Source organism: Marmota marmota, unplaced genomic scaffold, assembly GCF_001458135.2.
Source record: "Marmota marmota marmota unplaced genomic scaffold, marMar, whole genome shotgun sequence".
NCBI classification, from domain to species: Eukaryota; Metazoa; Chordata; class Mammalia; order Rodentia; family Sciuridae; genus Marmota; species Marmota marmota.
In genome coordinates, this window is record NW_026000119.1 from 9572697 (window position 1) to 9584798 (window position 12102).

The following is a 12102-nucleotide window of genomic DNA, read 5'->3' on the forward strand; positions in this document are numbered from 1 at the left end:
ATATTTTCTCTCATATTTGTAAGCTAGAAAGAAATAAGGAATAAAAAAGGGAGGGGGTTTATGAAAACAGAAGGGGCTAGTTGTTGTTAGTGGTGGTGGGAAGTATATGATACCTCATGCCATCTATTTCTCTGAGACATTAACTCCAGTCAAACTTGTCCTCTAATTAAAAGCTACCTTCCACTAAAATCAATGATATTTGAATCCCAGTTTAGCCAGTCTAGATACTTCATAGCTCTTAAAACCAATGTGAGTTGTTAAAAGGAAAGGTTGATAACGGGGCATGGGGGAATAGGATTTTATTTTTAACTTAATTCAGGGCATAGATAAATTTAAAGTGATATTTTGATGGTGTTTTTTGTTGTTGTTGTTGTTGTTTTTGGTTTTTTGGGGGGTACCAGTGATTGAACCCAGCGGGGCTTAACACTGAGCCAAATCCCCAGCCCATTTATTTTATTTTATTTATTAATTTTTCTTTTGAGACAGAGTTTCACTGAGTTGCTTAGCGCCTTGCTATGTTATTGAGGATGACTTTGAACTTGTGATCCTTCTGCCTCAGTCTCCTAAGCGACTGGGATTATAGGCTACTGTGCCTGGATAATGGTGTTTTTAATAATGCCTTTTATACTGTCATTTTGAAATAATGTCAAACTATAGAAAAGTTGTATGTGTAGTACAAAAACTCTCATATACCCTTTACTCAGTTACATTAACTGTAAAAACGTTTTGCCGCAACTATTGGTGTCTCGCTCTACTTACCTACCTATCTACCTACATACACACATACCTGCTTATCATTTAACATCATATATATTGTTTCTGAATAATCTGAGATTTAATTGCAGAATGTACTCATTTACCTCAAATACTTCAACATCTATTTCCAAAGAACAGACGTTCTCCAATAGAATTATCAAATTCAGAATTTTAACATTGATGTAATACTATTTTCTGATATCTAAGGCATATTAAAAAATTGCCAGTTTTTCAAGTAATACCTTTTATGGCAATCTCTCCCTCTCCATCCCACCTCTAAGATCTGATAATCAAGATTCATGGATTGTTTTAGTTGTCAAGTTACTTTAATCTCCTTTAACCTTTGTCTTTCATAACATCTACATTTTTGAAAATGCCAGTTTTGAAAATGTCCATCAATTTAAGTTTGATGATTGTATTTAGATTATGTGTTGGAGTATAATTATAACTTTAGATTTACATGGTCTACCACACCCTTCTACCCAACCGCCATTGTTTCATAAACAGCTTTATGTTAGAATGAGCTCATTTGAGAACTGAAATCATTTTGAGGCATGACTGAAAACACTCCTGACTCAAAAACCTGCCAGGGATCACTGTATTTTAAAAGCAAAATTTCTTATCTAAAGTTACAATACAAAACAAACATTTTTCTTCAGTCACAAAAGCAAATACTCTGTGTGTATGTGTGTGTGTGTGTGTGTGTGTGTTTCTGGAAATTGAATCCAAAGTTTTGCATGTGCTAGGCATGTGCTCAACCACTGAGCTACATCCCAGGCTAAGCATATACTTTTAATTGCAAGTGTAGTCTGCTTCTTATATAGACAACTCTATGCATGTTTCAAGATGATAGATGATGGAATTTTTACTTAAAGTTATTTTGAGAAAGGATTTACTATAAAACACTATAACAATAACCCGCTTTTTACAACAGACTCAGTGATTGATGCATTAAACTTGTTAATCCATTATTAGTGTGTCTCATTTTACCTGAGGCTTATATATCACATAGCAAGGCCTCCCAAGAGGCTAGATTTAAGAACTGCTTAAGTTTTTAATTGCAATCAAAGCTAGGTTGTTTTTGGGCAGTTGGGAATTTGTGAGGGCACCGAGTACACTGTTCACTGTGAACGTGGCAAAATAAAGAAGAAGGGTCAGAAAGGGAAAAGGGATTCAAACACTAACTTCATCTGTCTTTGAGTTTGCCCAAAGATAGCCCTTTTCTGGTATGTCCCCACTAACCAAAAAAGAAGGCAGGTGAGGTTTATTTCAAAATACAGTTTCTGGATTAGAGTGTTTAAATTTGTTTTTATTTAAACCTGTAAATTTCAAGTAAATATCTCTTCTTATAAATAATATTTGCCATGAAGTGAGTGAAAGAAATATCTTTCTTCTTTTATCATTCAATATAGCGAGGAAGCACAGTATGATTTTTTTTTTAAATCTCTCTCTCCTTTTCCTAGGCATCCATTCCCAGAATTCTATTGTCTTGTGTTATTTCTTTTTTACTTTGTAGCAATAGTAGCAGCAGTTCTTGAGAGGAACAAGTAAGTCATTGGCCATATATGCAAAGCACAAGTTCCTACAGGCAAGATGAGTGGCACAAACAAGAGGTGATATTTTTCAGTTAAAAAAAAAAACAGCCAATGAATGCAATCTGATTCATTTCTCAAATTGCACCTGAGAACACAAATTTCCATCACTGAGTGAACTTTGTCTGCAGAGTTCCTTTAATCAAGGCATTGAGCATGGGTCTGTGTTGAAAGTTTGAGGAAAAATTTTTCAACTAGTGTTTATATTATGACAACAAAAGAAACAGTAAGATACTTATAAAATGAATCACATCATTTGCTTAAAAGTTAACATTAAGATAAATTTGGAAACTTCAGTTAAAAATAATTATTTGAGCTAGATAATTCAGTTTATGATTATAAAGTATTATCTATAGTCCGATTCCCCAAACCTTTTTTTTTGCTTTAATCTTTATAATTTCTTTTAAAGTTCAATTGTTGCACCTTGCAAACTTCACCTAATGAACATAAAAAAGAGGATCTTAATGTCTTCATTTGGTTCATAATTATCCCTTTTTAAATACTCTTCACTCTAATTTAGAAGAGGAGTCTGACTCAGTTGGAATCTTGGTATGAATAGGAATTATTGGAACAGCCCATTTGAAGATTTTGTTTTCATTAATTTCCTGTAGGTTAATAATGATGTAGTTACTGTCCTATTTTGCAAACAAAAACAACTCAAATCCAATATCTTCATTGATGACAATTTCTAGTCAGTATTATTTAGTTTACTTTATCTTCTAATCCAATAATTTTGGTTTTGAAAGAGATAGCAAAAATATTTTCATGTTTTTGGAGGCATTGGCTCTTTTTGCTTCAGTATATTTTGGCTTCTCTTTTCTCTCTGCTTTCTTCAGATGAACTTTCACTCTGGAGATTTCTTCCAAGGAAATATCTACGAGAATTAAGACGACCGTGTGGCCAGGGAAATGGCTGGAAGTGGAAACGGTGGTTGCACCTTGGAGGGAGAAAATGTCTGTTTTGAAACCCAGGATAGATTCTAGGCCTTCTTTGTGTAATACGACTGAAGGGATATTTGGGTGTCCTAGTAATGGGCTGGACCCTTGTTGTCGGATTCCTCGTGGTGGGTGGAGGGGTGAGTGTGAAGATCTGGCAGTCTGTAGGGTTTATATGTTGTGAGCCTCCTGGTGGGGTGACAACCTCTTCTTGTCCTGTAGGGAGGAAAATAGGAGTCAGAAAACAGGCCTGGTAACAGAAGCAGAAGCAAGATAGATCCTTGAATGTGGGTGCAGGGGAGAAACAAGAAATAGAGATGTCTTGGAGCATGTTGGAAACAAGGTCAATAAAATGAAATGTGGGTACACCTTATAATCCAGCATTTCCACTCTATGGAATTGACCCAAGTTTTTATTTGCAAAAGTTTGCAAAAACAAACAGAGAAAAAAACTAGTTCAAGGATGTTCATAGCAAACTTTTTCATTATAGCCTAAACTTGGAAACAATCCAGGTGTCCATAAATAGAAAGGTTAAATAAACTGTGTATATTCATACAATGAAAAGTACTCATTGTGGAAAAGGAAAATCTACTAATGTGCACAGTAATATAGATGAATCTCATGAACATTATGTTAAGCAAAAGAAGTTGGACACAAAAGAGGATACATATTGCAAAAGAATACAGCAAGTGAAACTGTGGTAAAAGAGTCAAATAATATTGAGCTCAGGGTTAGAGTAGGAATTGTTTAGTGGAAAGAGTAACCAGCAAACTCTCAAAATATTCTGTATCTCAATCTGGGTGGTTTTCTAAATGGAGCTATCTACGTCTCACACATATACACACATACATATAGATGTGTAAGTATTCACATACACACATATAAATCTCTATACATGATGTATGTTTGCACACATACACATATATGTATGTATATATAAAATATAATAAGCTGTAACTTTAAGATTTGTGGAATTTATTATGTGTAAATTATAACAAAAAAAGAAAATTCATGAGGAAAAAAAACTTTTTTAATGTTAAGAATATAAAAATAACATTGAAATTTCCTTTTCCCTGCTCAGTCAGTAAAGTCATTCCTTAGGAAGGGAGGGGCATCTATAAGCATCAGAAGAAAGAGTGCTGAGGACCAGGACACGATTCATTTTTAAGAAGAAATTTGGGTTAAGTTCCAGCTTCAAGGTCTTCCCTTGACTAAATCACCTATCAAAGTTGGCAGTGAAAAGGAAGTTTTCCTGTAGTGAATAGTTTCTTCACTTCTGCAGAGGCTCACCCACACAGGCCTGGGAAGGAATGCCAGGCATGGGTGATGGAAACATGAACCACCACAGGAAGCTGAGAGTGCAGAAGCATTTAAGAACTAGATTCCCTGGTTTCTGGGCTGTAGTGGATATGCTTACATAGTTCCTGTGCCCATAGTTCCTTCCAAATACTGTCTTATCTACAACCTCTGGAAAGGTCCATCTTTCACACCTTCTGACTATGGCTGATTGGATTGTGGATAGACCCTAAACTAATTTATTGGCTAGTCAATGATGAATTGGATCCTCCCTTGAGAATTAATTATAGCAAAAAACACATAGTGAAAGCTGTTACTGGAAGGCAGGGGCTGGAGTGTCAGGCTTTGGCCAGATGAATGATGAGAAGCATAGATGCCAGGATGGATACAGAAGTAGTGAACTGGGGAAGGAGAGAGAGAGAGAGAGAGAGAGAGAGAAGAGACGAGACTATATGGTAACAGTGCTTGCTGATGGGACTAGCCTTGGTTCTTGACTTTCCAGGGTTGGTCCCTCTGAGGCTCAGCTGACTATACTTAGGTTCTTGAAGATATCCTTATAATGATCACTCCACCTCCAACTCTATTCTCTCTGTTTTATTTATTTTTTGGTACTGGGGAGTGAACCAGGGTCTTGCATGTGCTCATGCTCTACTACTGAACTCTTGCTCTACTCTTTTTAAAACTAGCTTGAATGGGTATCCATTCCTTGAATAAAATGCCAACCCTTTCCCCATACCTAGTCAGTATATTGAATTGTAATCCTGTGATGAAATTAGACTAACAAACTCACTTTGAGCTTCATAAGATGATTAAACCCCATATTACTCTTTGTGATAAGTTTTGAATCTTTGTGACATGAAAACTTTCTACCCAGAATCTAGTCAGCAGGGGAGATGCCAGCCTCATTATTAATCCCTATTTTGACATTGTGCTATAAAATGAAGCTTAACTAGGCCTTGAACTCTGCTATTTATTAACCACTCCAGCTGTAAAACAATCAACATACCTGCCCCTTGGGTCCATCTCATTTCTTGAAACCTGAATAGGCTGTGGGATGTCCAGTAGTATCTAGTGTTCTCTTCTGGGAATTCCCAAGGATTCAAAATCAAGGAACAAGCTTGCCCCAACTACGCACCCAAGAATGTGGGCAAGACCATGTAAAATGCATTCTTCTAGCAAATTACACACAGAGTCATTATCTGCTTGGTAGCACATGTATTCTAAAATGTGGGACCACAGGGACTGATTTGGGACCCCATTACATCTTACAAAGTAAAGGAAGGCCACACATCTGAGTGATATTTTTCATGATTCTACCTTTGGCTGAGTTAGCTCTGTTCATTATTCTTTTCTTTATCCTTGTTCTGCACTGTTCCTATTGTCTTCATAATCTTTGCTATCTCCTCAAATCTCCTTCAAAATTTTCATATTTGAAGAATTATCTGTACCTTTATCTTTAAAAATTTTTTTTATTTACACATTTTTTTTTTTTTTAGTTGTTGATGGACCTTTCTTTTACTCGTTTATAGGCGGTGCTGAGAATTGAACCCAGTGCCTCACACATGCTAGGCAAGTGCTCTATCACTGAGCTATAATCCCAGTCGTCTCTGTACCTTTCTAAGTAGATAATTTAGCTTCATATTGCAGACAGAAAACTGAGGTGCTCTGCCATGAACTTTGGTTCCTCTTTCTTCTCTTTAAAGAAAAATCTGTATGCCACATAACTATTTAATCCTTTGGAATCTGACTCTGAATCTTCCACTCCACCAAAGCTACTTTGGAAAAAGTCATCAATAGTCCTGGGCTTCTAAAAAGTTTATTCCAGGTGCCTAAAGAACTATTTTCTGCCCTACTTTCCTGGATTTCTTGTTAGAATTCCAAGTTTGGTCTCATCAGGGAAGACTTCCCTACTTGGAGCTGCTGAATGTCCCTGGCAACCTACTTGCATAGCATCCAGTGAATCCACTCCCATAATACACATCAATCGTGTGATTACCATTCAGTGGTAATGGTAATCCTGTTCCAATGAAATATCTACGTGAATATCTTGTAGACGGCAGTCTCAACCCTAGCCCCATGCCTGCAGTAGAACTGAACTGAGCAAAAGAAATCTATTTCTACAATTGGAAAAGTTACCATGTTCCTACCTCTCAGGGACAGCGTGATGATTAATAAGCATTTGATGACATGCCATCAAAGTACTGAATGACAAAGATGAGAGTTTTCCAAGCGTAATGAGACCAGAGTAGGTCAGACATTTGATGTACATTACAAACATGTCAGGAGGCAGAGAACATAGTGTTGAAAAGCTTGGGCTCCCTGAGTTTTGTAACAGTGTGACTATAGACATATTCCTTAACCTCTATGAGTTTTTTTCCTTATTTGTAAAATGGAGAAAATAATATTACTGTCTCATAACTTGTGAATTTATCTAAGATGTATAAAGTGTTTAGAGTATTGCCTGACACATGGTATACATTTAGTGTTAGCTATTATTATTAATCCTGAAGATTATGAAAAGATTCTATTAGCATGAGCTCCATTTTCTTAGGCCCATCTGGTTATATCTCATAGATAATCTCTGCATTAAGGACAGGACAAAAGAATATAGATTAATAAGAACAGGCCTTCACTGGGCATGGTGGCACACATCTGTAGTTCCAGTAACTCTGGAGGTGGAAGCAGGAGGATTGCAAGTTCAAGTCCAGTCTCAGCAACTTAGCAAGATCTTAAGCAACTTAGTGACACCCCGTTTCAAAATAAAAAGGGTTGGAGGTAAGTTCAGTGATAAGTGCTCTGGGTTCAATTCCCAGTACCAATAAATAAATAAATAAAGGACTTCCAAGTCAAGAAATAATTGTTGACTCACAGTCACTGCCAATGTCCTTAGCACCTAGAATAGTTCCTGGTTTACAGGTGTGTTCAATAAAACACTTGATGAGTTCAATGAATTGTCGAGCAGACACTGAATTTTCCTCTGATATTTTTGTGGCACTCAGTGTTTAAATCAAGTCTCAGAACATTTGATATATTTAAATTTTAGCATAATTTGAAAATCAAAATATTTCTTGGAATTTGGATATCACTTTTAAATGGGTTTATTATTGTCTAGACATGAAATTCATAGCATACCAACAACCAGCACTTTTCAAAAAGGGTAATGAGGAGAAGATCTTTGTTATAATTACCTCTACTCTGTGGTTATTTGGGCAGACAATAGCTGGTTTGTAGTGAACTATACTGGTTCTTAGAGAAGTAAGCTTTGTACTTGGAGTTTAAGTATACAGTATTCCATTACAGTGCACTTGGATTCTTAGAAGAATTCTCATATGCTTTCAGAGTTGAACCTAAAAGAAATATAAGTTCTGTGTTTATTTAATTTTCTCACGATAACTGCAGCTCCATTCATTTTGTGGATTCACAAAATGACTGGCTATTGTGGTCAAATCTGTAATTTTAAAGATATAGAATTTGGAGCCCCAAGGGTGTTCCACAGGCCTCTTTCAATTCTGTGCTGTAAGTCAAGTCATTTCAACAGTGTTCAGGTTACCGTGAGAGTTGCTGTGCACATACAGAGACGGTAAGGACGCAGCCCTGCACCAAAGAAATGCAGTGATGCTGCAGATATCTAGATCTGCTCTGCAGAGTGGAAAGCTGAATGTATGTGAGTGATGTACAGATTGCTTTAAGAATTCAAAGGAAAAAAAAAGAATTCAAAGGTATATGTGTGTGTGAGTATGAAAGAGAGAAAGAGATTGCAATTTTTTAAAAAAAGTTTTTTTGTAGTTATAGATGGATAGCATGCCTTTATTTTATGTATTTTTTAATGTGATCCTGAGGATTGAATCCAGTGCCTCACACATGCTAGGCAAGTGCTCTGCCACTGAACTATATGGCCTCAGCCCCAGAGATTGCAATTTTAAAATTATGTGTCTCAAGAAAGATTTTGTGAAGGTGAAATTAGGGTGGCATTTAAATGTTGAGACTTGAAGCAGAATTTCAATAAACAGGTGTGAAATCAGGAAGAGGGAGCAGCCACAGCCACTGCCATGGAGGAGAGAAGAGGATAAGTTTGAAGAGCCACACGTGACCCTGTCTGGTAGACACTGAATACGTGTAAGTGAATGACAAACAGGAGCCAGTGCTGGGATAGAGTGAAGTTAGATGGGAAGGTCTTCCCAATTCAGAAACCAAATCTCCCGTTTCAATTGATATCTTTTATTTTATTACTTAGTTATTTATTTTTGTGTTACTGGGGATTGAACCCAGGGCTTCGCACATGCTCTCTAAGCACTCTAGCAACTTAGCTACATACCCAGACCTTTTTGAATTCTATTTGGAAACACTAAATTGCTGAGGCTGGCTTTATACTTGCTGTCCTCTGCCTCAGCCTCCCAAGTCATTTGGATTATAGGCCTGGGCCATTGTGCCTGGAATTGCTGTCTTTTATATATGACTAAAAAAAAGCTCTAATGTCATTATAAGTTGTTTACATATTTACAAAGCCTCCTGAAAAGTGGAGAAGGTGACAAAATTGTCTCAATGATTACAAATTACCCATGAACTGGAAAGAAGGTGGTAAGTGGCTACTTCTGTTTTTTTTCTTTTTTTTTGTTTTCAGGAAGGTAGTACCAGGGATTGAACTCAACTCAGGGTTCCTTGACCACTGAGTCACATCCCCAGCCCTATTTTCTATTTTATTTAGAGATAGGCTGTCACTGAATTGCTTAGCACCTTGCTTTTGCTGAGGCTGGCTTTGAACTTGTGATCCTCCTGTCTCAGCTAAATCTGTTTTTTAATGCCTCTTTTACATATTACTTTTAGTAAGTAATAACTGGGACTTTGCCTTGGGGATTGGGAGCAAGTGATATTTATAATCTATGTCTTCTGATGGGCTGAGTTTGTGCAGAGATTGGTAAGGGAATCTCTGGGTGTCCTACAACCAGCTCTGAGGGCTATACCCATGTCTAATTTGTCATGAGCAAGGATGTTGTTGAGGGATGAGTAGGGTTTGGCTGAGCCCCAGCAGAGATCCCCAGACTAGGGCACAGGAGGGGGTGAAGCGCTCTGCTTGACTCCATTTTCTCCTCCCTGAACAGCAACTACGATGAACTGTATGTGGGGAAAAAAATGCTAAATTTAGGGCTTCCAGGATCTCTTCCTCCTTCCTTTCCCCTTTTTCTTTCTTCTCTCTCCTTCCCTACGGGTGTGTGTACACACCAATTCTAAGGCTCAGGTCACCTGGAGATTTGGTAGTGGGTGACCTGAGCCTTAGAATTGGTGTGTAGAGAGAGAATTGAAACAGTGGAGAAATTAATCTCAAATGATCCTAAAACTTGTATTCACCTCAAGAGCACCAAGACACAGATCACTAGATATGATTAATTAAAGCAATTAACAGAGACTGAACACCAGCCTTGTACAAATTACTGCGCAGCTAGAGATGGAGAGAAGAGGACAGCACTGCAATTCAAGGTAGAAATTGTTAGCTTCATGACAATAATGAGTGCTTGTGCAGTTTTTAGTGTGAAGAGCTTTTCACATACAAGCTCACCTGGTCCTTTCAACCCCCATAGCAATGCATGTTGTTAAGACAGTCAATTCACATAGAAGGAGTCTGATGCTCAGAGAGATTTCGAGTATCAAAGTCACAGAGCTAGAGCTGAGATTAGGATCCAAGTCTTCAGATGATAAAATATATCATTCTCTTTAAGCACATAGGCTGATGGAAGCAGATATAAACATTTTCAGCTTATGGGAATGTGTAATCACAGAGCCAGTTTTATCTTTTCAGATGGCTTATTAATTAATGGGCCCACAGGAGAATAAAACCAAAACCCTTACCTTCTGCCACAGCTACTACCAACCAGCAGACCAATGACCAGGAGGAGAAGCAGGGTCTGTGAGCCATGGTTTCTACCTTGAGCTCTCACTGCCTCCAACCCCAATGTTGCTTTAAATGGGAGTTGGTGAGTCACCAGCAGCCTGATTCAGGTAATTTGCATTTGCTTAGTAGACCACAGCTATCTGGGCCTGTGGTGTGAGGGCAACAAATCCGTAAGGACATACCAGACAGTATGTATCAACTAAAAGTGTCTTGTTATGACAGCCAAGCATCATTCATCATGCCTTGATTTTGGACAACCACATCCTTGCTATCCTTTTAATCCCTCAAATCTACTCCCATGGTGGTGCCTTCTCTTTATCCGTGTGTATGAGTCTTCCTCTGCAGGAGAAGGGAGCTGTCTAGGCAATGCTCAGCACTGCTTCCCACTCTGGAGCTGACTGAGGGCGGAGGGCACTGTCCTGGGGCTTCCTGACCCAGTGGGATGGGGGTGTTAAGAAGCTCTTCTTGTTTCTGACCAGAGTTTATGATCCTTCTCTGCTTTTGTCCAGGATGCAAGGGAAGCATAGTCAGAAAATTATCTATCTTCCTTTGTCTCCATCACAGTCTCTGTTTAAATAACATGGAAACCTGGGAGCATAACTTAGTAAGCTGTCCTTTCAGGTTTCCCTCTAATTCACCAAAATGCCTATAAGATGGACATGGTATATCTATACCTGGTTGATTTCCTGAGAAGACTGTCAGCTGATGGGGGAATGGGAGGTGGTGCTCACAACTGATTAAGAATCTGGACTTCAGAGTTAGAAAAACTCCAATCTTGACTCCTTTTCTTACTAGTGGAGTTGCAGCGGTGAGTCCCTGAGGCCTTAGGTGCCTGATCTGTAAAGTGAGGTTTGCAATTCTGTCAGTTTCCGTTGCTGTAACAAAATACCTGAGAATCAACTTATAAGAAGCAGAAGTTTATTTTGGTTCACAGTTTTGGAAGTTCAGGTCCAAGTTAGTTGGCTCCATTGCTTTGGGCCTGGGGTGAGGCAGGAAGTGTGTGATGGAGCAAAACTGGTCACCACAAGATATAGGGGAAGCAAAGAGGGAGAGAAAGAGGGCCGGGGTTCTAGCATATCACTTGCATCCCTCAGTGATCATTCTTCTATTACTATCTTCCCCCAAAGTTCTACCACCTTCCAAGAGTACCATAGTCTGGTGACCAAATCTTTAACACATGGGCCTTTGGGAGACATTCAGGATTCAAACTATGGCAAGTGCTTCCCTTAGAGAAGTGTGAATAAAGGGGATAATTGACATAAAGCTTCAACCACAGAGGCAGGCCTGTGAAAGGGAGTGTTTATGGTGGTTATCAAATTATAATAACCCTAATTTATAATTAATTTTTAGGAGGTTATACTTGCCAAATCATCCAGTCACTCAAACGACCCCCACTTTGAGCAGAACATGTCCTGGCACATTGTAGAAAAAGCAAAATTAAATATACTTCCCAGCTTTGAAGGGCAGTGTAAGAAATCTGCAAGGATAATCTAATGAGGTACCAATCATTCCGTCATTCAATCAGGATAAATTAGAAGGCAAACACTCACCAATAAGGAAGTGATGAATTCCACAGGCTTGATGTTAGTCCTATGCAAAGTTCTAGAATGGATAATTTTTTTGTTGTTATTATTAT

General features: G+C 38.2%; 1 protein-coding gene across 3 annotated transcripts; it reads right to left on the minus strand.

The window, feature by feature from the left end:
• Nucleotides 1–2044: 2044 nt before the first annotated feature.
• On the minus strand, nucleotides 2045–10490 carry Odaph (odontogenesis associated phosphoprotein). Of its 3 annotated transcripts, XM_048784841.1 has the most exons (3): nucleotides 10424–10490; nucleotides 3367–3499; nucleotides 2045–3225 (listed from the first exon to the last, which is right to left on the minus strand). In XM_048784841.1, the coding sequence occupies exons 1-3, from the start codon at nucleotides 10488–10490 to the stop codon at nucleotides 3144–3146; spliced, it is 282 nt and encodes a 93-aa protein (XP_048640798.1). In that variant the 3' UTR covers nucleotides 2045–3143. The 3 variants fall into 3 exon arrangements, 2 of the variants coding, with proteins under 2 accessions (XP_048640798.1, XP_048640797.1); XM_048784840.1 differs by having other exon boundaries at nucleotides 2045–3490; nucleotides 10418–10490; XR_007341201.1 differs by lacking the exons at nucleotides 2045–3225; nucleotides 10424–10490 and adding an exon at nucleotides 7768–8340 and having other exon boundaries at nucleotides 3382–3499.
• Between the last annotated feature and the right edge of the window lie 1612 nt (nucleotides 10491–12102).

Excerpts from the sequence above, each read along its gene's own strand:
- Odaph (XM_048784840.1), bottom strand. The coding sequence starts at position 10,490 with ATGGCTCACAGACCCTGCTTCTCCTCCTGGTCATTGGTCTGCTGGTTG. Across the intron at positions 3,491-10,417 it reads AGCTGTGGCAGAAGGTAAGG|AGGTTGTCACCCCACCAGGA; the intron begins GTTTTGGTTTTA and ends CAGGACAAGAAG.